This window comes from Eupeodes corollae, chromosome 2 (assembly GCF_945859685.1).
Source record: "Eupeodes corollae chromosome 2, idEupCoro1.1, whole genome shotgun sequence".
NCBI classification, from domain to species: domain Eukaryota; kingdom Metazoa; phylum Arthropoda; class Insecta; order Diptera; family Syrphidae; genus Eupeodes; species Eupeodes corollae.
The window spans coordinates 125,048,105-125,074,783 of NC_079148.1; the positions used below are offsets into that span (position 1 = coordinate 125,048,105).

Below are 26,679 nucleotides of genomic sequence, written 5' to 3' on the forward strand. Positions count from 1 at the left end.
TGTTTAAATTGGACATAACTTTGATTCCTAAGGAAACAAAAGCTATAAACTGTAGCATTGTAATGAATGTCACCTTGCAACTTTGGATCAAATCAATTCAATGTAAAAGTCAGGGATGTTGTCTTTTAAAGTATGGATACATTTTAAACAAATTTGTAAACAAAACTTAATTGAAGTATGTATTTAATAGAAATATCCTTGAAAATAAACACAAGATTGAAGCAATCTTATTATTTACAAAATAGAAGACTCGTGCATATGTGTCTTTAAATTCAATTAAGTTTCTGTGAAATGTTCATTCTATATATTTTTTAATTGACAGATTTAATGAGAGTAAAACCACAGTCAAGCGAAAATCGCTGTTGAAAGATTGACAAGAACTTTGCTAGCTTCAAGTTGGAATTTTGTTATTTTCGCGCCAAAAAACTCATTCAAACTGAATACTAAATAGTTCTTCTTTAAGCTTTTTCTCATTTCAAGGTTATTAATATCGTTGGTCTTTCTTGTCGAAACAATTCGCACTTAAAAGATGTATATTTCCGATCAACGCATAGATTATGATGATTATATTTATAAACAAAAAAAAAAAACAAGTTGATGCAGAGATTTTATGAATTTTTATAATACTTCGAATAAACTAAGTGGAAATGTATTGGCTTGGCAAAAAATATCGTAAAGTCATAAAAGTCGGGTGTAAATAAATGATAGGAAAAATACAAATGTGAACTACTTTTTTAAGTGATTCTTGAACCATAAAGAAGCTGGGATGCGACCGACACTGATAACTTCCCATCCCGTCTGTCGATTTGTCTTACTTAAACGTTTGTAGGTTTTTGAGATGTGTTAAAAATTCTGTTAGTTGAATTATTCTTAAAAATTTCAAAGCTACTAACAATATTTTGCATACACTGAAATAGTTTTGTTCCAAAATCTAGTTTTGTTAACGAGATTTTTAGTCGATAACAAATTTTTAACCGTTTTAGTAGCATTTCTTAAAAATGTTTATTTCTTATATAAACAATTACAAATTGGATGAATGAAACTCATTTGAAGTCAATATCTTCTAATGTTTACGAGATATCGAGAATCGAACATCAATTTTTACCAAATTTGCGTTTTATTTCTTGTAGATTTAATTTTTTTATGAAAAAAACTGACTGTTGGATTTTTATTAAAAAATTACGAAATACCGAAGACAATATTTTCTGTGAGATAAAATTAGTTTGAATCCAATTTTTTTAATTTTTGAAAAGAAATTTGAGTCGAAAGTAACCAACCAAAAGTACCAACTTTTATTAATTTTTTTAATGTTTCTATTTCTTGTAAAAAAACTGTCAATTCGATTTTCTTAAAATTTTACTGAATGTTGAAAACAATATTTTTTAAATGCCAATATCTTAAAGTTTTCAAATGATAACTAAGTCGAAAATCAAATTTTATAAACTTTTGTTTTTAGGGTTTAATTTTTTGGTAAAATTTTGAAAAAAAATTAAATTGCAAGTTATCTTTTCTCAATATGTTGCCGAATTTCGAAAACAATATACGAGTACCTTATAGGCTAGAGTTAATTGAAAGTCCTAATTTGAAGCCAAAGTTTTTATAAGATATTTGAGTATATAGTAAATTTTTAAAAACTTTTATACATTTTTTTTAAGTTTTTTTTTTTGTAAGAAAAACTTACAATTTGATTTTTCTCAAAAAAACAATATTTCTAATAAGATAAAATTAGTTGGAAGCCATAATAAAATATTTTTGGAAGATGTTTTAGTCGAAAATCAATTTTTACCAACTTTTATTAATTTTTTTTAGGTTTTTATTTTTTTGTCAGAAAAACTATGAATTCTATTTTTCTCAAAATTTTACAAGATGTCAAAAACGTCATTTTTAGTTGCACAAAATTGTTGCATTTCTTGTTCGTAAAGTTTTCGATACAATTTTTGTTGATACAAATTTATTCGATTCTATTTTGCAACTATTACATTTTCAATCGGTCATTTTTAAACTTGTTCATTCAAGATCAGACTATCAGAATTTAACATCATGAAGGCCGAAATTCTAATTTTCAAAATATTTAATAACATTATGTTTACTCAAAATTATTTATTGTTTGAATTCTCTGTCTCAAAATTGAATATGATATATTTTGAAACAATATATTTGCACAGCCAGAATCTGAACTTTTACAACTGAAGTAATTTCCCAAAATATTTTCAAAACCAAATAAACCGACATTTATTTCGACATTGAAAACGGATTAATTCAAGAATTTTTCGTATACTAAATATAAATATTTTTTTTCAAAAACTAATTTACTTCAAAATATTCGTCGTGTATTAACTGTTTTCAGCAATAAATTCGAAAGAAGTCAGACGTTTCCGGAATTTTAACTTTCTTTTTTGTTATAAATTTAGTTTTTCAAAAATGTGTTACTATTTCATATTTTTCTTTAGTTAATTTACATACCTGAAAATATAATACACAACTATTTTTCCGTTTCAAAACTTGAAGAATAAATTTAAAGAAAAGAAACGAGTTTGTGTGACCACAACAAACCTCTTTTATGTGTTTTCCACCTTTTGTATGTGGTTTTTTTAAATTTAAAACAAGTCGTTTTCACCAAATTTATAGCAAAAAAATGTATGGTTATATTTACCATATGTAATTTGAATATTTGGCGAGTCACATACAACATATTGATTCCGAGCACGTTTATGTTTCTAATATCCTGCAAATCCTTAGGCTACAATTTGAAGTTGAAAACATATAAAGATTGAAAATAATGAATGCAATTTGTTTGTTTATCTTTGCGGTCTTCTATTTGAACATTAAATGTAATCACAAACAAAAACGAAAACAAAATATATCTTTTTTAAAACAATATTTTATAAATTATTCCAACTGGTACGGTGTTGGACGTTAGTAGGTAAGTAAGTATATAGGCTTTATGTTTCGGGGAAGTTAAACTTGTTTTGCTAGTTCGATCAGTTACCATCAATATACCAAAATAATAGAGCTATATTTAAAAAGCAATTCAATCTATTGACAACAACGCTCAAGTCAGTAGGCTTAGGTCGAATAAAACATAACCAAACATATGTAAGAAGATACGCATGAAATAACAAGACATGGATACGTGAGTATAACACAAAATTAAAACGCGTTAATGATTTCTGCTTCTGATTATAACCTAGAGAATTAATGATCAGCACTAATGGATCTTGGCATCCCACAACAACAACAACAAAATAGATTAATAGATAATTAATTCAAAATGACAATTTTAGGCTTGACAGAGTTAAATCAGAATTTAGATTTTTTGTTAAATGTCTATTAATTTAAAACAAATTAGAATAAAAATCCAATAGACTTATCTCGGTTCTTTAGAAGATTCCTTTTCATGGGAATAAAGAAAAAGGAGACTGTGAAGTGAGGCTCTTTTAATAACCATTGAAAAATTTGCCACTTGAGATTCGTTTTATGTGGCCATGAAAACTTTTGAATACTGAAGAGAGGTTTATTTTCAAAATTCTTTCTCTATCAAAAAATTGATAAAGTATGGGTAAAACAAGGAAAGGCAAGAAATATTGCGACAGTATACTAGTGATGATTATGATAAGTTAATAATCTATCGATCGCGTGGTGCTTGGTATACAATTTAACGACAGAAGACCGCATTGAGTTTTTGAATCATTAAATTCTTCCCGGTTAATAATTCCCTATTAGAAAATTCAGTCGAGATGAGAATCTGAGGGTTCTGTTAGCAAAACAGTTGAATGAATAAGAAGGTTTAGACAACAGATCATTTTTAAGTCTAATTAAGAGTGTCTAAGAGAAAACAGAGCCCTGGGGTACACCAGCATTTATTTTATAAATTACAGTTTCTAATCTAAGGAAGAAGAGATTCATATATACCAAAAGCAGGCATTTTCGATGAGAGAATTTTCTAAAGACTATGCGAATTGTATTGATATTGAATATACATTTTTTATAATTACTAAACGAACTAAACGAATGCACAAACCACTTCTTATGATGAGCTAGTTTTCCAGTCTTTCAAAACGGGTTATCCGTTATCATCGACGACGCACATCTTTTACTCGGTGGATATGGTAATAAACAAAATCGTCGTATTTGGGGTCCTGAGAATCCTGAAGTAATTAAAGAGAGTGAATTACATGCACAAAAAGTCACTGTTTCGTGCGTTCTTTGCTACCGAGGTGGGATTGGACCTTGCTTTTTTGAAAACGACGATGAACCGACTGTCACCGTCAATTCGGAGCGTTATGGTCATTGCTATGTGATTTTTAGAATACAACTTTGAGAATATCTATGGAGTCAGGTCAAAACGACATAAGTCCAAAATCTTGGTTTTAAGAAAAACCCGTTTAAAAGTTCAAATTTTTTTCTAAATCCCGTTGTGGTTATTTCAGGAATATTTTGATGCAATATGTCTATGAATGATGATATTTACATAAATATATTATTTATTTTAAATCGATGTTTGTACATATGTTTCAAGGGAGATATGTTGTTTTGACCAAGCGGATTTTTCATATAATTTTAAATTGGTGGATTCATATAATTTTAAATTGTATTGAAATTAATTTTGTAGATACTTTTTTAACAAACAAATTTATTTTACAGCAATAAAAATAATAGCAAAAACAATAACTAAGTAATTAAAAAGCTTGAATATAGTTTAAAAAAATACAAAATACGAATTTTAATGTAAATTATAGTGTTTTTGTTGATACAATTAGTTTCTTCATCAGATGAATGAACTAGATCATAGTCTTGTCTTCTATCTTCTCCTTTGACTCTCATGGAAAATTCTTGGAATTAGTGGTAAAAGGAAAATTATGTCATTTTGTTATTTTATGGTAAGATTGAATATCTAAAGCTGCCTTTTATAAAAGGCAACTGATGTAGACAAACTTGGTGTTGGAAGGCATTGTTGCAAATCGAAGATAAAACAAGCCTTCGTTCGGTCTTCTTGAGCTTAAATCTTGTCTCTTTTTTTCGTTTCATATGCCATATCTGCCTCCTCATGATGGCTTTCCAGCAACATTTTAAGATTTCCTAATTCATCACTCTTTCTTCCAATGCAAACCTTAATTTTGGTTTTTAAAAAAGTTAATTTTATTTTATGAAATTCTCTCTCGTAAATTGTCCTTGAAACATACTTTTCTAGTTCTGTGTCTTTATACAATATACAAGGTGAACATTTTTGCCGGAGATAAATTTGCTGGTAAAATAAAGTTATCGTATGTCCTTCGTGTGTAGTGGCTCTTATATGAAGGAAAGGACTCTATATGATCCTTAACTGACTCAATCACATCATCTGAAGTCTTATTCGGTGGTGTGTGGCAACCGCGTTGATCTGCAGTCAAAATTCGAGTAACAGATAATAGCTTCTTTTACAGCACAGTTCTTATGAAGGAGTCAGCTTCATCGAGAGTTGCCTTGAAACAGCTTTGTAGATTTAGTTGTAGTTATGTTGTTTTGACCACATTGTTATTAAGAAAATAGAAAAAGTTTGTTTGGTTAAAACAATATAAGTGAAGTTATGTCGTTTTGACCAAAAACAATTTTAAATAAGAAATGTAAGTGCGATTAAGACCATCGAATATCTTTTCAATCGGTTAAGATGGACTTACACTGTTAAGACCAAACCAAAGTAAATTTTTAACTTCACATAGGAAGTTATTGTAATGGGTCCGATTTGTCAAATTGAATATTTTGACATTTCTCGACGTTTCAAGGTCCCTAGAGTCGAAATAAAAGATTTTTAGAAAGATGTCTGTGCGTGCGTGTGTACGTACGTTCGTACGTCCGTACGTCCGTATGTCCGTACGTCCGTACGTTCGCGACGTTTTTTTCGTCCGCCATAGCTGAAGAACCAGAAGAGGTATCGATTTCAAATAAATTTTGTTATACAGACAAAAAGGCAGAAAGATGCAGAAAGGGCTCTCAAGAAAATTGCGTGAGTGGTTTTTTTACAATAGCAGTTTGAAAAAAAGGTGAAAATTTTGGTTAACCCTAAATATCTTACGAACCAAAAACGCTAGAGACTTGAATTAAATTTTATATAATATATTGTAACGTGATACCAAACAGGTATATTTTTTGAAAAAAAAAAACAATAGCTATAACGGCTCTTTTTATCATCTCAATCAATAAAACTGACAAAAAAATTGTCACCTCCAAAATTTTACGACTGAAATATGATTTCATCTCTAAAACAATTTTGTTCAACGAAGAATAATGTTTTTGCCATCTGATGAAATTTTGAGAAAAATCGAATTGACAGTTTTTTTTATATAAAATAAAAATCTAAAAAAAACATTACTCAAAGTTGGTAAAAATTGAATATCGATTCAAATATCTTTTTAAAAACTTGAAATTTAGGCTTCAAGCTTATTTAATCTTATAAGAAATATTGTTTTCAACATTTTGAAAAATGTTGAGAAAAATCGAATTGACAGTTTTTTTACAAAAAATAAAAACCAAATTAATAAAAGTTGGTTAAAAATTGATTTTCGACTCAAATTTCTTTTCAAAACTTTGAGATATTGGCTTTAATTTACTTTTATTTAAAAAAAAATTTTGTTCTTAACATTCATTTAAAGTTTGAAAAATCGAATTGACAGTTTTTTTTACAAAAAATTAAAGACCGAAAGAAAAATTAACAAAAGTTAGTAAAAAATGATTTTCGACTCAAATATCTTTTAAAAACTTTGAGATAATAGCTTCTTACTATTTGTTTCTTATAAGAAATATTGTTTTCAACATTAGGACAAATTTTGAGAAAAATCGAATTGACAGTTTTTTTACAAAAAATAAAACTCAAAAAAAAACAATACTAAAACTAGTTAAAAATTTACTTTCGACTCAAAAGCTTTTCAAAAATTAAAAATACTGGCTTCAAACTTATTTTATTCACAGAAAATATTGTTTTCGATATTCAGTAATTTTATATAAAAATCCAACAGTCCGTTTTTTCGTGAAAAATAAAATCTACAAAAAATAGTACTCAAATTTGGTAAAAATTGATACGAGTGTGGGTCGCATCCCAGCCTCTTTTTTATTTTTTGTACAGTTCCGTAACTAATAAAAATGGACCTATGCCGTTTTGACCAGACTCCATAGATATATGGTTTCAACAAGACGGTGCCACATGCCAAACCTGGCCGAGTAATTTCTCGCCGTGGTGATATCAATATTGTCCACCAATATCAGTCAATTTGACAACTTTGTGGCACTTAAAAACCAACATTGTCGAGTTATGGCTGAGATACCGCCCACACTGGTCAAAAATTACCTCAAAAGAACAACAGTATAACCTTATATTTTTTGAGAACAGTTCTTTCTGACGATATGCGCGGTAATAGTATGAGCTAAGCCAGGGGATGGACAATGTGGAACGCAGTGAACGCAGCTTATCTTAGGGACGGCTTATGCTGAAAATTTATTGTTTATATTTTTCATAATTCTTTTTAAATCTTCCATCAACGTGGAAAAAGGTGTTGCATTTTTAATTCGCGTTATAATTTCTGAGAGTACTAACTACAGTAAGTTTGAGAAATATGTATACGTTGAAGCCAAATTTGGTTGCTGCAATTTTACTGCGTATGATAGTATTTCTTCTTCTTGCTTCATCAAAAAGCCTTTAAACATTTAAAAATCGGTTGAAATATAAAAATTAAGTATAATTCAAACGTAAAAATAGAAAAAAGGAAATAGTTTCGGAAATAACTTCAGATTTTCAATGCCTGAAAAATAATAACAAAATCTATAAGGTCATCTTAAGAGTAGTTTTTCACTGCAACACAATTCAATTGGTGTCCAAAACGGAGTATAACTGCCCAGATTTCTTAAAATTTATATTTTTCTTAGAAATTTGGCAAATGCTAAAGTTTGCTTGTCATTTTTCTTTTGGATTAAAAATATGGTTTTCCTCTCTTGGATTTGTATGATATCCAGTTCCATTTCATTGCATTCAGCAAATTGAAATTCATAATTCGTTTCTTTCATTTGGCACTCATTTTAACCTCGAACTCTAAGAAAATGCGTCAAGAAAGTTCCATGATTGTATAGGTATAAAAGGCAACCCGTATTTCCATTTTTATATTTTGGGTAGCTATATCTATTAAGTGACATTTGACCCTTGATAATTTTAAAGTCGGGTCCGTTTAAACTCCTTTCAGTCAATAAAATACACATTAACTCGTTCTTTTTTTATTTTATTTGGAATTATAAGTTCAATCTGCTAAAATTTATTTCTTCTTCTATCATTTAATATTACAACTCACAGGTATTAAGAGCATAAAAAAGATATTTTATACATTTTTTATCTTAAACATAAAATTTACTAACATAATAGAATCAAAATATTCAATATTAAAACTTAAATACTCTTTGGTACGCATACAAATTTTCGTCCTCTGCAGTTTAGGGAGGGTTTCTACTTAAACTATAACTCAAAAAATCACCATTGATGGTGATGATGTGGTAGACTAAGTAGTGGCGCCGAATGTGTGTGAATATGGGCGTGAGAGTGAGCATCGACTAACTTAAATGGATGAACATGGGGTGCTGGAGCTGCAATAACCTTGGCCGATTGAACTTGAACTGGATGGGCAAATCCAAGAGAAAGATGATGATGTTTTGTTATGGGTCCGGGGATGGCACGGTAGGTAGGAACAGAGAATGGGATAGGGTCGAAGACTGGTGGAAGTGGTGCAGCAGCTAAGGGAGCTGGGGCAGGGAAATACGAGACTGGGGCTGGTGCTGGCCAGAATGGTGTTGTTGGGGCAGGAAGAACCGGTGCAGGCCATAAAGGTGCTGGAGCTGGTAGAACTGGTGCTGGTGCTGGAGATATAGGTGCTGTTGGTGCGACATGAAGTCCTGGTCCTGGGAAAACAGGTGGTGGTAGAACCGGGGGAGGTAAGAATGTAGGTGCCCCGTAAACTCCAGGCGCAGGTGCTAGATCAAAATGTGGTCCAACACTTGCGTTGATGCTCGTTGCAGTCACAGCCAAGAAGACAAAAACCTTAAAGATGTAACAATTTATTTTTATTATTTTATTCCTTCTTTAAGTTAAAAATGTTTTCTCACCAATTTTAACAGAGACATATTGTTTAACAAATTTAAAAAATCCTTCTTAAAGGAAAAAAAACTCAAGCTTCTTTTTTTTTAATTTGTTGCTTCTTGTATAGATGTTAAAACTTGTTAAAAACTTGTTATCAACTCTTTAACCAAATGTCGAATGTTGATTGTTTATTAATTGTGTTCATAATTTATATTAAAATTGCATTCAATTGTTATTAACAAATCAATAATTAGGTAGTTATGAGCCTATCGACCAGCTCCATTCAAAAATCGGCAGGTAACAGTTTCACTTTCGTCGATGCACGTTGTAAACCATTTAAGGGAACAATAGTTTTTTCAAGCCACTGAAGTCGTCTTCGTGACTACACCTTTAATTTTGTCACTCAATATATAAAGACCAACATAAAGCGATTACAAACAATATATGAAAAATTATTATTATTTATAATTAGTTACCTCATATCGAATTGAGTCGAAAACGGAAGTCTTACACAGACCTTATGCAGATGATAGAAGCTAAAAGCATACCACCTAGCTATAAGACATTATGTCATAATTTATGTAATCGGTTATTATTATTAGGAAAAGTAAAGAGCTTAATGACAGTATATTGTTGTTAAGCTCGGAGTAAGTATAATTTATTTGAAGTTCAAACAATTTGTTATTTTGACCAATAAGTGGAGCAATGGCCTTATTGTAGGTTGGGCAGGTTTTGATATGCATTTGAATTATTAAGTGTTGTGAACAGTGACATTTGTAAAAACGGTGTTGATGTTGGCATACCTCTTAGAATAGTAAATTGTTAAGTATTTAAAATAGTAAGGCTTTATATTACCTAAATTATTGAGCGTGAAAGAAGAATGTACCTAACTGCCCTTTTAAAGGGGTATACGCAAGGTTCTCAATATTATCACATCCTTAATTGACAAATTAGAGGCAAATACTTTAGTGACTATTTGTGTTACTGGTAGAATATAGCTACAGAGGATCTTGGAACTTCAAATCACCATCTCTTTATCGATCTTAGAGCCGCATATGACAGGATCAATAAGAGCCTTACAGAGCAATGTCTAATTTTGGTATTCCTGTCAAACTTATCTGTTTCTGCAGAAAGACAAAGCAGAATGCACAATGTTTCATCAAGGTCAGAAAAAATATCACCGATGAATTTGATGTCAAAAAAATTTTAAGACAAGGTGATGCACTGTCATGCAACTTCTTTAACATCGTTCTGTGACAGAAGTTTAGAAGGTGTGTTAAGAGTTGAATAAGTTCAAGACCAAGTTTATGCCTTCATTATAAAAAGAACAAATGATAGCTTTCATTGACATATATAACTTTTATGTAGTTAAGGCCTTTGTCTATTTAGGCATTGTTATAAATTCATACAACGACACCAACAGCGAAACGAAATATAACTCTTATAAATCGCTGCTCCTTGGGACTTGGAAGAAAAATGAGTGCTAGAGTCATCTCTCAGGCATCTAAAGTCACTATCTTTAAGACCTTTACCATCTCGGTTCTCATGTTAAGCTCTGAGGCTTGGACAATGCAAAATAAATTGAATGCTTCGAGAGAAAAGTTCTTCAGGTGATTTTTGGTCCCGTCTGCATGAATGTAGAAGAAGATACAACGAATATTTTTACTTAATGTACAGCGAAACTGACCTAATTACAAGAAGGTTTTCGAACCCAATCCCTTAGGGACGGTGCAGTAGAGAAATGCCACGATTTTCTATTCTATAATACTGGAATTAGGGATCGTTTTTCAAAATTTACAAAACGATTTATTTCATTTTGAATTTCATCTTTAAAAAATGTTTATTAACAACAAATGAAATGTGACTATGGCCTTCATTTGCTACATTTTGGATTGACCTTCACATTATAACAAATACAATCCACTTATCTAGCGAATTTGCAATTCTATATGTTTTAACCTTGATGTCAAAAAGTTCAATTATAAGTCCCATTACGAATTTTAAAAAAGAATTTCAAACATTTAGGTATAATTTATTTAAAATTTTTTGTATCATTACATATGACATACATAATTTAATTTTGCCTCATTTTTAAAGTTCTTAAACAAACAAATAACAAATATTTTGTTGGTAAATTAATTGTTATGGGTTGTAGTCCAATAAACCTTAGGCTTAACCTCTTCAAGTTTACCCAAATCCAAAATCCATATAGAATCATTCTTTCCTGTTTCCATAGCTTTGACAAAATTAACAGCACATTCCTCAGCACTTTGATGTTCAGCCGAAAAGAATTTCTTACTCAATTGAGTTGAATATGGGAAAGTATCATTTCCATCAAATTCATGCCACAAGCCAGTCATGGTGATGCCAGGACAAATTGCCATAACAGCAATTCCGGTCTTTTCATAATAGAATTCATCCTTTTTGAAAAGAAGAACAAACATTAAAAAAATTCACTTTTTGAAATAAAATTTGTTGTATACTTACGGCAATTGAACGAGTGAATCCCATAACTCCATGTTTGGAAGCAGTGTAAATAGCCAAACATGAGCATGGTTCCAGTCCAAGGACGGAAGCAATGTTAACAATCATACCACCACGTCCTCCATTAGACTTGTCCATGTAAGGAATTGCAGCTAGAGTAGTGTAAATCAATCCCATCTGACAATGAAGACAACAAAATATTATACCCTAAGAGGGATAAATACAACTTTTTGAACTTACCAAGTTAACTCCCATGGTCTGTTCTGGTTTATGGTCATTGATCATACCACTTCCATTGACCAAAATATCAATGTAACTAATTTGAGCAATGATTTTCTTCAGAACCTCAGGAATTTGTTCCTTTTTGCAAAGATCCAATTGTTCGAAGTTAACTTGAGTGCCAGAAGAAGCACCCAAGGCCTTCAATTCCTTCATCAAAGGTTCATTCAAGACAAGATCGATGACGAACAAGTTCTAAAATATAAAACAAAAATGTTAATTTTACTTCACTCGTATAAAAAAAAACTCTCGACAAACTTACAGCAACTTTCTTTTGAATTAGAAGCTTGCAAGTGGCAAACCCAATTCCACCGAAACCACCAACGTAGACAACATTTTTACCTTGCATTTCCATTTTCTATAACTTTTGAATGGCCTTGATTCAACGAGATGTCACTTACTACTGATTTAAATGTCATGGCTTTGGTTAGCTTGAAGACTTCTATCTCGAATTAGGATTCAATTGCGATTTGTGATTTGCGATTAACAATAACTCACACACCCAATGATATTATTATTTTGTCCAAAAGAAACAAAAAACAATTACTCGTATGATAAGAACCAGCATCGGCACCGTTATCAACGCATAAATGAGATTATAATTCTTAGAATTAGAGGAGAAGTGCACAGTGTTCGAACACATACGGCTTAGACTTTTATATCACTTTACCATGCAGAAGTCGCGATAACATAGTAATATAACGACAATGGTGACGGTATGTTCAAAGTTGATAATTGATAATTTGTATTGCATATCATTAGGCAGTAACAGTCAATCTAAATGGTGAGAAGATAGGGTTGCCGCTAAGTGATTTTATTCAAAAACTGATGTTTTTAGTTTTAAGTTAAGTCGAAATAGACACAAGATTCTGAAAACTTGTAACAAAAATTGAATCCTGAACGATAACCCTAAAAAACCCTATCAGGAAAAAATTGTATTTATCCTTTTTTATGAAGAAAACTAAGGTTTTATGAATATAACTTATAAATGGCTAATGCTATTAAAGGATTGTTGAGAAAACTTTGTAGATTATGTTATTTTCTTAGAAAAAAAAGAACTTACTTTTTCTTCTTTAACAAAGCTTTTAATAGTTTTAGTGGTTTCCTAAATTATAAAATGCCGAACAAAATATTTTGTACATTGAAATATTTTATATGAATGCTAGGGGACCTGGCCACGCGTTGCTGAGTCTAAGGTTTTCGACATACGGAAGCACCTGCTGATTTGGGGTTAGAAGGGAAAGGAGTTGAACACAATTCATCAACATTTTCGTACAATCAAAAATCAATACGAAAAAGAAGCTGATAAGTTCCACATTCCGTCTGTCGATTTGTTTTGCTTAAAAGTTTGTAGGTTTTCTTGTTGGGTTAAAAAAGTTGTCAGTTGAATTATTGTTAAAAATAAATAGTTTAGTTTGAAAATCTAGTTTTGTTAAAAAGATTTTTAGTCGAAAACAAATTTTTACCAATTTTAGTAGCATTTCTTAATTTTTACAAATTGGATGAATGAAATAAATTTGAGAGATATCAAGAACGGAACATCAATTTTTAACAAATTTGTGTACTGTTTTTTGTAGATTTTATTTTTTAAGGAAAAAACGGACCGTTGGATTTTTATTATAAAAAAACTGCTGAATATCGAAAACAATATTTTCTGTGAAATAACAAAGTTTGAAGACAATATTTTTAATTTATGAAAAGCTGTTTGAGTCGAAAGTAAATTTTTATCAACTTTTATTATTATTTTAGTTCAGGTTTTATTTTTTTTTGTAAAAAAAACTCTTTCTCAAAATTAACTGAATTTCGACAGCAATATTTTTTTAAGGATAAAAGTAATTTAAAGCCAATTTCTCAAAGTTTTATAAAGATATTTTAGTCGAATATCAATTTTTAAAAACTTTTATTAATTGTTTTGTTTAAGTTTTTATTTTTTATAAGAAAACTGTCAATTTGATTTTTCTCAATTTTTTTCGGAATGTTGAAAACAATATTTGTATGTTTGAAAAATTAGTTGGAAGCCATAATCTCAAATTTAAAAAAAAATGTTTGAGTCGAAAAGCAATTTATATCAACATTTTTATCTTATTTTTAGGTTTTTAATTTTTTGTAAAACAACTATCAATTTGATTTTTCTAAAAATTTTAGCAGATGTTAAAAACGTTTTTATTGTTGCACAAAATTGTTTTGGAGATTAAATCATTTTTATTCGTAACATTTTCGAGGTGGGAATTTTTTTTCTTCAATTTTGTTTTCGCTTTATAAAAAACCTGTTAATTGGATTTTTTTCCAAAAATGTGTTGGTTTATTATCTCGTAAAAATATATAGTACAAAATTTAATTCAAGTCTTTAGCGTCATCGGTTCGTGAAATGGTTAGGGTTATCCAAAATGTTCACCTTTTTTGAAATTGCTATGGTAAGAAAACAACCCACGCAATTTACTTGAGAGCCCTTTCTGCATCTTCCTGCATTATTATCTGCACAGACATCTTTCTAAAAATCTTTTATTTAGATTCTAGGGACCTTGAAACAAATCGACAAAGCGGACCCATTACAATTACTTCACATAGGAAGCTAAAAACAACGGTTTTATGAGGGGTTCCCTTCTGGAGCTATACCAAAATGTAGAAAGAAAACGAGAAAGTTTAAAAAAAATCGATCGGTTCTTTATTGAAAAAAGTTCAATTTTCGATTTCAAACCAAAAAATATGTGTGGGGGTCGCTGTTATGTTATTTTTCTTGTTAAAAAATATAAAAAAAGAGGCTGGGATGCGACCCACACTGATAACTTCCCATCCCGTCTGTCGATTTGTCTTGCTTAAAATTTTGTCTATATGTATACTAGTATCAATATTACGAAATTTGCGGACTATTTTTTATAGATTTTATTTTTTATGAAAAACGGACTGTTGGATTTTTATATAAAAATCACTGAATATCGAAAACAATATTTTCTGTTAAATAAAATAAGTTTGAAGCCAATATTTTTAATTTTTGAAAAGCTATTTGAGTTTAAAGTAAATTTTTACCAAGTTTTAGTATTGTTTTTTTAGAGTTTTATTTTTTGTAAGAAAACCGTCAATTCGATTTTCTTCAAAATTCTTTCGAATGTTGAAAACAATATTTTTTATAAGATAAAATTAGTTTGAAGCCAATATTTTATAGTTTTGAAAAGATATTTGAGTCGAAAATCAATTTTCACCAACTTTTGTTAAATTTTTTTTTAGGTATTTAATTTTTTGTACAAAAACTATCAATTCGATTTTTTTTCAAAATTTTACTAAATGTTAACAACAATATTTTTTGAAAGATAAAAGTAGTTAAAAGCCAATATCTACAATTTTTGAAAAGATATTTGAGTCGAAAATCAATTTTTACGAACTTTTATAAATTTTTTTTTAAGGTTTTTATTTTTTGTAAAAAAAACTATCAATTCGATTTTTCTCAACATCTTCAGAATGCTTAAAACAATATTTCTTATAAGATAAAATAAGTTTGAAGTCTAACTTTCAAGTTTTTGAAAAGATATTTGAATCCATATTCAATTTTTACCAACTTTTGTTAATTTTTTACAAAAAAACTGTCAATTCGATTTTGTTCAAAATTTTACTGAATGTTGACAACAATATTTTTTGAAAAATAAAAGTAAATTAAAGCCAATATCTCAAAGTTTTGAAAAGATATTTGAGTTGAAAATCAATTTTTACCAACTTTTATTAATTTTTTTTTTAGGTTTTTATTTTTTGTAAAAAAAACTGTCTATTCGATGTTCTTCAAAATTTTACTGAATATTGAAAACAATTTTTCTTATAAGATAAAATAAGTTTGAAGCTTAAATTTTAAGTTTTTGAAAAGATATTTGAATCGATATTTAATTTTTACTTTAGCTAATCGGCTGACAGCCTTTATTTGAATCGGCAATATGGTTTAATCTCTAGGGGCCAGAACCGACAGACAGACGCACGGAACTGGAGGACTCAATTTTTTGACTTTTCTACCATCGTAATGTAATGTTTGATTCGAAAGGTTTTACGATTGCAATACTTGCCATATATACATAGTTCCTATATGTCGCGAGTTAAAATCACTTCAATGTTCACTATGTAAATCAAAAATATAATATGAAATTGAAGTCAACTTAATATAAAACTGATGATCTCTTATTTAATTTAAAGCATTAATAGTTACAAAAATTTAAGTTGTTTTTGACAGCCAACCACTTTTTGTTGAATGTCGTTAAATTACTAACAAATCCTTACGTATACAACTTAACTGTATAAGCTTTATAGCTCATATGACCCCCTCCCTGGATCTTCTTTAAAAAGGTCTGAATTTCCGATTCATATTATGTCCTCCGTTAAAAGTGGTACTTTTGACAACAAAGCTAAGGAAGTAAAATCCAAATTTAGTCTCATATAAAAAAATAATAATTATTACAAAATATAATGATGGTCAATCCATTCACTCAATGCGATTAGTTTTGAATTGAAGGGATTCCTAAAAAATACAAACAAATTATAGACAAATCATTTTCAATACAATAATATTGCGATCATAAATTGAGATGTAAGCTATTCTACTATCTATCTTTTAAGTTAGATCAAATTGCACACGTTGTACAAACATCGTAACATGTAGTTTATATTAAGATATTGTTAATGATTTACGAATATTGACTCCAACATAATTAAATACAACTCCTTATGACTTTTAGAATCATTCGATGGCGGGGATAGCTCCAATTAATAGACTTTTATAAACCTCCATAATACAGGCTGTTATGTTACCGAAATTGAAACAACTTTCAGACTTAGTTAAAAAAAACACAAGTAGGTTAATATTCAGTTGTAAATTTAAAAAAATTACCTTTAATGACTCACTCAAGGTCGTTGAATAAAAATTAGAAGCAAAATTCCTATAAATAGCGACGCATGTAAAAGCTTATCATTTTAACGGAATTTAATTTTAATTTTAAATACTTTCCTTAAAAAACCGTAAGAGGCAAAAGGCATTTTAAGAGAGTTAGATGTATCTATGTTTAAAATAAAATAAACAAATCTATTTTTAGAAACTTTAATTATTTTGTTTTGTGATAGATGCGCATTTTTTAAGGTTGTTTATTTATTTTTGTTCGTCTTTTATTTATTTGGGTGTCAGCACGTGTTGATTTAGGTTAGAATTAGGCAAGTGTAGGTCAATGTTTTGATTTCACTGTTGATGTTTATGCTAATTTATTGCCGACCGCAATTAAAAATTGTATCAAAAGACGAGTGACGAAGCTTCGGGAAGAAAAAAATACTTTCATAGATTAGAAGCTTTCATTTCTGGATTTATTCAGATTTGCTTGTTTTTTCATTAAATTTATTGTAACGTTTACTTTAAACGCATAAATATGTCAATAAAACCACATTTTAGTTTGAACTGCTGTTGAGTTTCTTTGAAATCTATTATTATGAAAATAAAACTTTATTTGATTGCGTGTTTAGCTTTTTTATTCTTTCAAGAAAAAAAAAATATATTTGTAAAACTTAAATCAAAAAATTAATAGAGATAACCTCTTATTTGAACCTTAAAATATTCAATATATTTTCAAATTAAAATGCATCAATTCCTTGTTGCTGTATTCATGTGGTGACGCTTATTTAAATGACCTTTTATTAATTAAGTTCAAAGTGTGATGTATGTACGTTTAATATTTAGATAGACACAATTTGAAAGGTCAAAAGAATAAACAAATAATTTAAATAGATTCTAAGAAATAACTAAATACTTCGTTGTTAGTTTTAGGAAAATATGCGCGTGTTAAAAATTGATTTAGGGCACCACTTTAAGGCGCGTTATTTTAAGTGATAAGTTTTTATAGCTGAATCCAAAAAAAAACTAAGATACATTTTTTGTAAAACCGAAAATTATCCTGAATAAACGTAAATTTGTTGGTTTTGACTTTCCATAGGAAGTTATTGTAATGGGTCCGATTCGTCAAATTGAAAATTGACATTTCTCGACGTTTCATAAGCGTCTAAAACTAAATAAAACCATTTTAGGAAGATGTCATTCATGTGTACGTACGTTCGTACGTCTGTGCGTCCGTACAATCGTACATCCGTACGTTCGCGACTTTTTTTTCGTCGTCCATAACCATAGCTCCAGAACCAGTAGATATATCGGCTTCAAATAAATTTTGTTATACAAATAATAATGCAGAAAGATGCAGAAAGGGCTTTCAAGAAAATTGCGTGTGTTTTTTTTACCATGGTTAGGTTAGGTTAGGTTATAAATAGTGGCTGTCCAAGATGAAAACGGACACATTTAGGCCAGTTTAAAGGCCCATTGTAAAACCACATGAATCTTGAGGCTTCCTCCTTAGCTCAATGGAACCAGTTTGAGTCACTCACGAAACTTGAGAGGCTGATTGTACGATATGATTTAGATCGTTTAGATCGTTAAAAAAGAATTCTCCTTTTCGAGCCAGAGCAGGGCATGTGCAGAGAAGATGAAGAACCGTTTCTTCCGCTTCCTCGTCCATACAGCTTCTGAAAAAGTCATTTGAGAATACGCCTAGTCTCGTGGTGTGCCTTCCTATTAGATAGTGTCCGGCTATGACACCTGTTGTCGAGCTTATATGCGATCTGCTTAGAGAGAGCAAGCACCTTGAACGTTTTAAACCAGTGTTGACCAGATGTTTTTTGTGACTTGACACGTGGTGATGTTGTTCCACCTGAGGCCTGCCCCTCTCACTGCATCTTGCATTAGCAATAGTTTACAAGTAGCGATTGGTATGCCAGTATACGTGCCAAACGTGGTAGGATTTGCTGTACTGTACCGTTCCTGGCGAGTTCATTTGCCTTACAGTTACCTGGAATGTCTCTATGGCCCGGCACCCAGCAAAGGTGAATATTAAACTGTTGTGCCATCTACATTAGAGATGATCGACAGTTATTGACTGTTATAGAGCGATTCATTACTTGAGTCCAGGAGCCGTCTTGATTTTTTTAAGCAGCTTGGCATCGCTGGACTCGTTGACGGAATTTTTAGATATTCTTTGTAAGAGTCCCAGTGATAGGCTAGTCTTGCGGCTTTGGCTCGGTTGAAGAGTTTCCTGCATTCTTTTCTGAGCGAGTCAAGCTCTGAGGCCCACCATTATGGTTTCCTCTTTCCTCTTATGTGTATAAGTGGAGAAGCAATTTCCAGCGATCTGTTCATAGCTGAGGTGAGGTCATTGACTTTGTTGTCAAGCTTATTAGCATTTGAGGAAGGACTAGATAGTCCAGGTTTTAGTAGACTTTGTAACGAGTTCCTGTATGAAGCCCAGTCAGTTTTCTGATAATTTCGTAAAGTCAATGGACTCGGGTTTTCATCTACATTGATATTGAACTGGATTTATCAATTTTCAGATAACAAGTGTTTTCTAGATACTTTCCAGTCCACGATCATATGGTGTATAGTGTCTGAGACAAGAGTTATGTCCAGGACTTCTTGTCGAGTTTTAGTGATAAGTGTTGGTTCATTTCTAACATCACTTGCTAAGAGGTTAGTACCAAGAATATAATCTAAAATGGACCCAACTCTGTAGTTGATATTCGTACTACCCCATACCATGTGATAAGCGTTAACATCGCTCCCAATAATTAAGCGGATCCTTTTACCAATGCAGTTTAAAAAAAGTTGAAAATTTTGGTTAACAATAAAAATCTCACGAAACAAAAACACAACACACTTAAATTAAATTTTATATAATAAACTGTAACGTGATATCAAACAAGTATATTTTTTGAAAAAAATTCAATTAACGGTATTTTTTTATAAATTAAAAAACTTAAAAAAATGTGCCACCTCAAAAATTTTACGAATAAAAAATGTTTTTACGTTCAAAACAATTTTGTGCAACACCAAATAACGTTTTTAACATCTGGTAAAGATTTGAGAAAAATCAAAATAACAGTTTTTTTATAAAAAATAAAAACCTAAAAAAACATTACTCAAAGTTGGTAAGAATTGAATTTCGACACAAATATCTTTTCAAAAACTTGAGATTATGGCTTTAAACTACTTTTATCTTTCAAAAAATATCGTTGTCAACGTTTAGTAAAATTTTGAATAAAAACCAATTGACAGTTTTTTTTACAAAACATAAAAACCTAAACAAAAACAATAAACAAAAACAATACTAAAACTTGGTAAAAATTTAATTTCGACTCAAACAGCTTTTTTATTTCACAGAAAATATTGTTTTCGATTTATAGAAGTTTTTTTTTCATAAAAATCCAACAGTCCGTTTTTTCATAAGAAAATAAAATCTACAAAAAATAGTACGCAAGTTTCTTAAAAATTTATATTCGGTAATTTGAATTCTCTCAAATTAGTTGCATTTGTCCAATTTGTTTAAATTTAAGAAATGCTACTTAAGTTTGGAAACATTTGTTTTCGACTAAAACTCTATTTATGAAAACTAGATTTTCAAACTAAATTATTTTTTTATATGAAAAATGTTGTTTGTAATTTTCAAATTTTGAACAATAATTCAGCTGAAAACTTTTTTAACCCAACACGAAAACCTACAAACTTTTAAGCAAGACAAATCGACAGACAGAATGGAAAATAATCAGTGTGGGTCGCAACCCAGCATCTTTTTTTATTTTAATTTAATACCATGATGAAAAAACAACTACTTTTTGTAAAAAATAAAAATACTGCTAAAAGTTGGTTGTATTTGATTTTTAGCTATAATATCTTGGCAACTAAATTAACAAAATTGAGCCGTTTATTTTGAAAGTGGCATAAGTCACTTTTTCAAAAAAAATCGAGTTAATGGCAACACTAAATACAATTGAACTGTATATTTTCATTTTTAAAAAATTTGCACTCAATAAGTTGAGAACTATTGAGATTTCTTCGAGAGTATTGGTAATTAACGGAATAACAAATATCTTAAATATTTCGACTTAAAACAAAAGTGACTTATGCCACTTTCAAAATAAACGGATCAATTGTTTCTAATATTTTGTTTATTTCTTATAGAACCTTTAATTTTTTCTATCTTGTACAAAATGTTGGTATTAAAATGTTTCTATACTTCGACAGACGGGAAGTTTTCAGTGTTAGTCAACTCTTTTTTTTTTTCGTTTCACCTCTTAAATTTTACCGGATGTTTTTAGTGGATTGGTAATCTTGAGTAAATTTTGAAGGCTATTAAATAGTTTGAAACTATTGACACGTCAAAACAAAAATGATCATTTCAATTGAAGAAAAAATACCAATATCGTTTTCTTATAAAAACAAAATGCAAAAGTTATTAAAATATTCGGTTCAATTTTTGGTGTAATGCAGATTATATTATGGTTTTATAAAGATTTAAACTGTAGCCTAAAAACAATTTAACACTAACAATCAAGGCTACTTTAAAGTTCCTATTGGATTTTCATCATTGAAAACAATAAATAGGATTTTCTGACAGGTCACTTTGATTATTGAATATACATAACTTTCATGAAACAAAATTTCCTGATTGCAATCAAGTATTTGAGGTTATAGTTGACAATTTAAACTAAATCACGTAGAAAGTGGAATACCTTCAGTCGAACGGTTATGTTTCAAACTATGAAATCAAAATTCCGCCGTTCATTGAAAACGATTTCATCGTTGAAAATAGAAAACGAACAAAAAAATTTAACACAATAGCTTCACATTAATACCAAAGAAAAGAAAATTTAATTTTGAAAACCGGAATTGTGTCGAAGCAAAATTTTCAATAAATGTTGGATTTGTATTTTTATTATGTTTGAAAACTTGTAACTAAAAATATTCTACTTTTACTTCTTATTGTTCTAAACGATCTTGAAAACATTTTTAATTTAATGTTATAAGGAACCAGTAAAGTTTTTATTATGTAAATGTAATTGACCATTTTCTCCAAAAAATATAAAATTATAAAAAACAACTCAAAACTCTTTGACGTCTCAATTATCTCTACAAAATGCACTCAATCTTTAATTGTTCATTTAAATGCTAATTTCTTATCACATGAAATATCAGGTGTAAGTTTTCAAGGGCGCCAATGGAAAGTTACCATTACCAGTTTAGGACGCACCCAGCTTCTTCTTCGTCACTAGACAAACATACATATATTAAACATTGATTATGTAACCATGGCTTTAACTTAAAGCACATTTCCAGCATTCATTATTTTGTATATCTTTAATATTAAATTTAGATAAGCTTTGATTTTCCTTTTCCATTCCTTTTTATATTCATAAATTCGGTAATTTGATATCTCAAGTCTGTTTCTTTCTATAAATCAACAATAATTCTTAAGAAACCTAAGATCCCTCTAGGCATAGATTGTCCCACAAAACGTCATTATGTCGAATTTTCCAGTGTTTTCCTCACGTTGAATCCGTCTAAATCGTAAATCAAATACATATACTCTGAAAATGAAAAGAAAAAGAAAAAACAATACCTACAGGTAAATAATATTTGCGTGTGATATAATAAACATTCAATAAAAATAATTCCATCACTCATCAAACGCAACGCACACGTTCGTAAAAACGAGGGTCTTCCAAAATTTTTCTTTTGAATTGTCTTTTGGATAATCTGTCTTAAATGATGGACGGCATCAACACGAAAAATACAAACAAAAAGTATATAATCTCAATTCGAATATTGTAATTGAACATTTATTGCCAATGGCGTACGCATCATCATCATCCATACTTTTCTTGGGGTACCACCTTATCTACCTGTCGTATACGTATGTACCTAGGTACCTACTTAACAAAAAAGCATCTGTATAAGCCTCGTTTTTCCTGAGGCAAGATTGCTCGTTTTCCAATAAGTAATCTGTAATCATGACATATCCTAAGTATCTATCATAAACACGTGACAAATGCGTAACTTTTGATGAAAATCATAGCAAAAGACTATACGGGCGCGTAAGCTCTGGAAATTAACAAGATAATTAGCTATAGTACCACAATACCTTGCCTAGCCGATATAATATACCTCCCACCTTAGCACGTATATGTTGATACTTAGGTACTTCCCAAATAATGCGTGCAATTGGGAATTCAATTTGCGTGCCGAATTATGTGTCTGAGTACTCAATTCGATAATATAAAATTTCAAAACACCCGCCTCACTCAATGGGAGGCTTATGGCTACTTGTTGTTTCGATAATTTGCTTACTTAATTCTTCATGCCATATCGATATTTTTTTATTTTATTTCTTGTGACTAATAAATTAATGAATGACTGAATAACTGAGTATAGCTGGAGTATTGAGACACTTGGTATTCTATCAGCAATGGATTTTGCATCCAAATTTTGGTTTTTCATATAAAAGGGTTGTGTCTTCATTAAAACAATATCAAAGCCAAGTTAACCTTTTTACATCAAACAACACTCAACGAAGAAAAGAAAAACCCAAGATGGTATCGAACAGTATGGTAAGGAACAATATTTTTGAAAGAAGTCTGACACAGGTTGTAAATAAGGGTGTTTTTCTTTTTTTGTCAGATCATTGTTATCCTAGCAGCTATTGCTTCATCTAGCCAGGCCGGTATTATTGGTCATCAGGCTTTTGTGGCACCTTACGCATCCTCGTACAATGCTCATCACATTAACCATGCTGTAGCTCATCCACTTCTTGCTCCAGCTCCAGTTGCTGTACCTTTGCCAGTTCATGCTCCAGCACCAGTTGCCGTAGCAGCTCCAGCACCAGTTGCAGTAGCAGCTCCAGCACCTGTTGCGGTAGCAGCTCCAGCTCCAGTTGCATTTTCAGCACATGCTCATGCCTTCCTGCCTGGTCCAGTTGCAGCACCACACTTGATTCATGCATCAGCACCACATTTTCTACATGCACCAGCTCAATTTGCTTATCAAGCTGGATTCCCCGCTAACTACAATTTGTGGAAGTAAAGCGAGTACAAAAATATTCTTTAGTTTATGAGAAATCTAATTTTATAATATGGGACTAATTTAATGAAGCAATAGGATATAAACATTTTTTATACTGAAAATTTGTGTTTGTCTTTTTTATATCTTTGAATTACATATGAAACTGTTTTTGCAACAACTTAGCAGACAGAATATTGAAGCCCAAATCTTTGAAATATCTCCCTTCTCTTTAATGCTGTTCCAGAAACGTTCTTAAACCTCTTGGACAGTATTCAAATAAGAGCTTTTATAATAGTTGCTTACAAAAATATCTTCAACTCAATTACGTCACCCGAACATCGTCGTAAGGTATCGTGCCACAACCTTTTTTTATCGTTATTTTAACTAAATTTGTTTAAGTAAAACAGAAAGCTAAATTCCTGCATTTGAATATAAAAATAAATAAATTAGATGGCGCAACAGTCCGTAGATAATCAGGGACTGGTGACTTACAACTCTCAACCATTCCTGTGTGCGTGTAATTGCAGGGATAGAGGGGACCTACAGTTTATATGCAGAATACGAACGGCTAATTTGAAAAAGCAATTCCTCGCAAGAGGCAGTACCCGTGAAAAAAAAACTTTTTTTAGGTGGCACAGGCAGGTATCGAACCCAAGACCTCATGCCACATGTATTAAATTTAAACATTTTAACCGAAATACTCGCTCTTCTAGAAATGTCCATTAGTTTACCCATGAGTCCAACTTCGTCCGTAACATGATGTGTAAAGATTCTTTCTTTTGCCGCACTATGCGAATGTACGAGTGGAAAGTCTTATTACGTTTTACTTCTTCCTATCATTGCAATGCTAGTAATTCAAAACCAATGTATATGTGCACTTATATCTCTCTTAAGCTTTTGGCATTTTAAAGAGATACAAAATAAAATTGTGAACAAAAACCTGAAAACTAAAAATTGAAAAGTTTAAAAATGTAAAAATAAGACCATTCAGAAAACCTGCTAATCTTTTAAATGATTTTTAAAAATCTTGTGAATTTTAACAATTTTTTTTTTGAAAATTCTTCGTATTTAGAAATTTTTCTAAATAAGCATTCACTTAATTCTGGTTTATTAGTTACATGATAACACTTATCTCACTTTAATTCGTAAGAAGGTTGTAAAAGTTTCAGCAGGTAACAATCATAAAGTTGAATTCTAAGTTTTTCAAACAAATATGTTTAATTTTTATTTAAATCCCTTTAACTGAATTTTAGTTTTGAGGTTTAATTAAAAAATAAAAGAGTTCATTTTTGTAGTCCTAATATATTAAAAAAACTAAACAACTTCTTCACATCCGTTCATATGTACATTTATTTCTTTTCCACTTCAAAACCTTACCCTTAAAAAAAACAAAAAAAATATTCAAAAAATCTCTATAACAAATCTTTCATCTTAAAATTGTAAACCCCAGTACTTGTGTGGTTTGACTTCTTCCAATTTACCCAAATCAAGAATCCAAATGGATCCATTTTTCTTTGTTTCCATGGCTTTCATAAAATTCACAGCACATTCTTCAGCATTTTGATTCTTAGCAGAACTAAATTCATCGGTAAGTTTTTTCGAATATGAAAAGGTATCATTTCCATGGAAGGTATCCCACAATCCAGTCACAGTGATACCAGGGCAAATGGTCATAATGGCAATTCCTGTTCGTTTGAAATAATGTTCATCCTAAAAAAAAAAAAAAAAAAAATTCTTTAAAACAAATTTTGGATAAAGAGGGTTGGAAACTAACCGAAATTGACCGACTGAATCCCATTACACCATGCTTTGAAGCGGTATAGATGGCAAGCATTGGACCAGGTTCCAATCCCAAAACTGAGGCAATATTCACAATCATTCCACCACGTCCTCCATTTGCCATATCCATATAAGGAATCATGTTCATAGTGGTATGGATCAAACCAAGCTAACGTGATATGATTTTTAGAGCAAGTCAAAAATTATCCAACAAAAATTCTTACCAAGTTAACACCCATTGTCATTTCTGGCTTCTTGTCATTGATCATGCCACTCCCATTGACCAGAACATCCACATACTTCATCTTTTCGATCACATCCTTGACGACCTTTTCAATCTGCTCCTTGTTGCACAAGTCTAGTTGCATGAACAACACCTTCGTTCGGGGATTCAATGCCGTGAGTTCTTTCAAAAAGGCAGCATTCTCCTTGACATCAAGGATAGTCAAGTTCTGAAATGAATTAAGATTTACACATTTAACAAAAAATAAGACCAATAATATTTTAGTGTTTTTTGAGCCATTAATTTACCGCAACATTTTTCTTAACAAGTAACTTGCATGTAGCAAAACCAATTCCACCAAAACCACCAACGTAAACGACGTTTTTGTCTTGGAAATCCATTTTATTCATCTTACAAGACTTTATGGAATTTTTGCTTGTTTCGGCTTTGAACTTGACTCACTGCTTTGTGATGAGCAACTAAAGACCTTGCCTTCTAGAACTGCAGCTCGAAAGCTCGTATTATAGAAAATAGTGTCAGCCTATTTGTTTATATTATGTTACATTCCTTTAGATTAATTTATTAATAGCACTTATAGTTCGTAGTGTAGCAAGAGCCATGCATATAGACTTCCTATGCGTATATAAATAGAGTTCCTCGTTGAGATGCAATCAACGATATCAAAACAACATTTTTTAAATTTGCATTCAACAAAGGTAAGGCAAGGAAAGGCGCTGCACTTTGCTGATATGAATTTGTTGTTTTTGTATTCCGGCAAAAACATTATTTTATTGTAAACAAAGTAGTGCAATATTTACGAAGAGAGGACGGTACACACTTTACTCGTAGAGTCAATAAATTTTGTAATAATCTACTTGAAAGCTTTTCTATAAATTGAGGCAAAATGTAGCAATTCGAGTGAAAAGGTGT

General features: G+C 30.6%; 4 protein-coding genes across 4 annotated transcripts; 1 reads left to right on the top strand and 3 right to left on the bottom strand.

Annotated features, from left to right (window-relative positions):
• Positions 1–8,222: 8,222 nt before the first annotated feature.
• LOC129947584 (uncharacterized) lies at positions 8,223–9,274 on the bottom strand. The gene is made up of 2 exons (XM_056058208.1): positions 9,118–9,274; positions 8,223–9,052 (listed from the first exon to the last, which is right to left on the bottom strand). Exons 1-2 carry the CDS (start codon positions 9,133–9,135, stop codon positions 8,489–8,491), a joined length of 582 nt encoding a protein of 193 aa, XP_055914183.1. The 5' UTR covers positions 9,136–9,274; the 3' UTR covers positions 8,223–8,488.
• Positions 9,275–11,102: 1,828 nt separating this feature from the next.
• LOC129946053 (alcohol dehydrogenase-like) lies at positions 11,103–12,253 on the bottom strand. The gene is made up of 4 exons (XM_056056077.1): positions 12,117–12,253; positions 11,816–12,049; positions 11,579–11,752; positions 11,103–11,511 (listed from the first exon to the last, which is right to left on the bottom strand). Exons 1-4 carry the CDS (start codon positions 12,207–12,209, stop codon positions 11,227–11,229), a joined length of 786 nt encoding a protein of 261 aa, XP_055912052.1. The 5' UTR covers positions 12,210–12,253; the 3' UTR covers positions 11,103–11,226.
• Positions 12,254–23,142: 10,889 nt separating this feature from the next.
• LOC129947283 (adult cuticle protein 1) lies at positions 23,143–23,871 on the top strand. The gene is made up of 2 exons (XM_056057793.1): positions 23,143–23,296; positions 23,367–23,871. Exons 1-2 carry the CDS (start codon positions 23,279–23,281, stop codon positions 23,766–23,768), a joined length of 420 nt encoding a protein of 139 aa, XP_055913768.1. The 5' UTR covers positions 23,143–23,278; the 3' UTR covers positions 23,769–23,871.
• Positions 23,872–25,079: 1,208 nt separating this feature from the next.
• LOC129947910 (alcohol dehydrogenase-like) lies at positions 25,080–26,236 on the bottom strand. The gene is made up of 4 exons (XM_056058660.1): positions 26,058–26,236; positions 25,751–25,978; positions 25,522–25,695; positions 25,080–25,457 (listed from the first exon to the last, which is right to left on the bottom strand). Exons 1-4 carry the CDS (start codon positions 26,157–26,159, stop codon positions 25,179–25,181), a joined length of 783 nt encoding a protein of 260 aa, XP_055914635.1. The 5' UTR covers positions 26,160–26,236; the 3' UTR covers positions 25,080–25,178.
• Positions 26,237–26,679: the final 443 nt, after the last annotated feature.

What these genes read in the sequence shown, in the direction of transcription:
- LOC129946053 (XM_056056077.1), bottom strand. Translation starts at nt 12,209, where the DNA reads ATGGAAATGCAAGGTAAAAATGTTGTCTACGTTGGTGGTTTCGGTGGA. An exon ending in AGACCATGGGAGTTAACTTG is followed by an intron (nt 11,753 to 11,815) that starts GTAAGTTCAAAA and finishes CTTCATTGTCAG; the next exon opens with ATGGGATTGATTTACACTAC. An exon ending in GATTCACTCGTTCAATTGCC is followed by an intron (nt 11,512 to 11,578) that starts GTAAGTATACAA and finishes CTTTTCAAAAAG; the next exon opens with GATGAATTCTATTATGAAAA.
- LOC129947910 (XM_056058660.1), bottom strand. Translation starts at nt 26,159, where the DNA reads ATGAATAAAATGGATTTCCAAGACAAAAACGTCGTTTACGTTGGTGGT. An exon ending in TTGTTAAGAAAAATGTTGCG is followed by an intron (nt 25,979 to 26,057) that starts GTAAATTAATGG and finishes AATTCATTTCAG; the next exon opens with AACTTGACTATCCTTGATGT. An exon ending in GATTCAGTCGGTCAATTTCG is followed by an intron (nt 25,458 to 25,521) that starts GTTAGTTTCCAA and finishes TTTTTTTTTTAG; the next exon opens with GATGAACATTATTTCAAACG.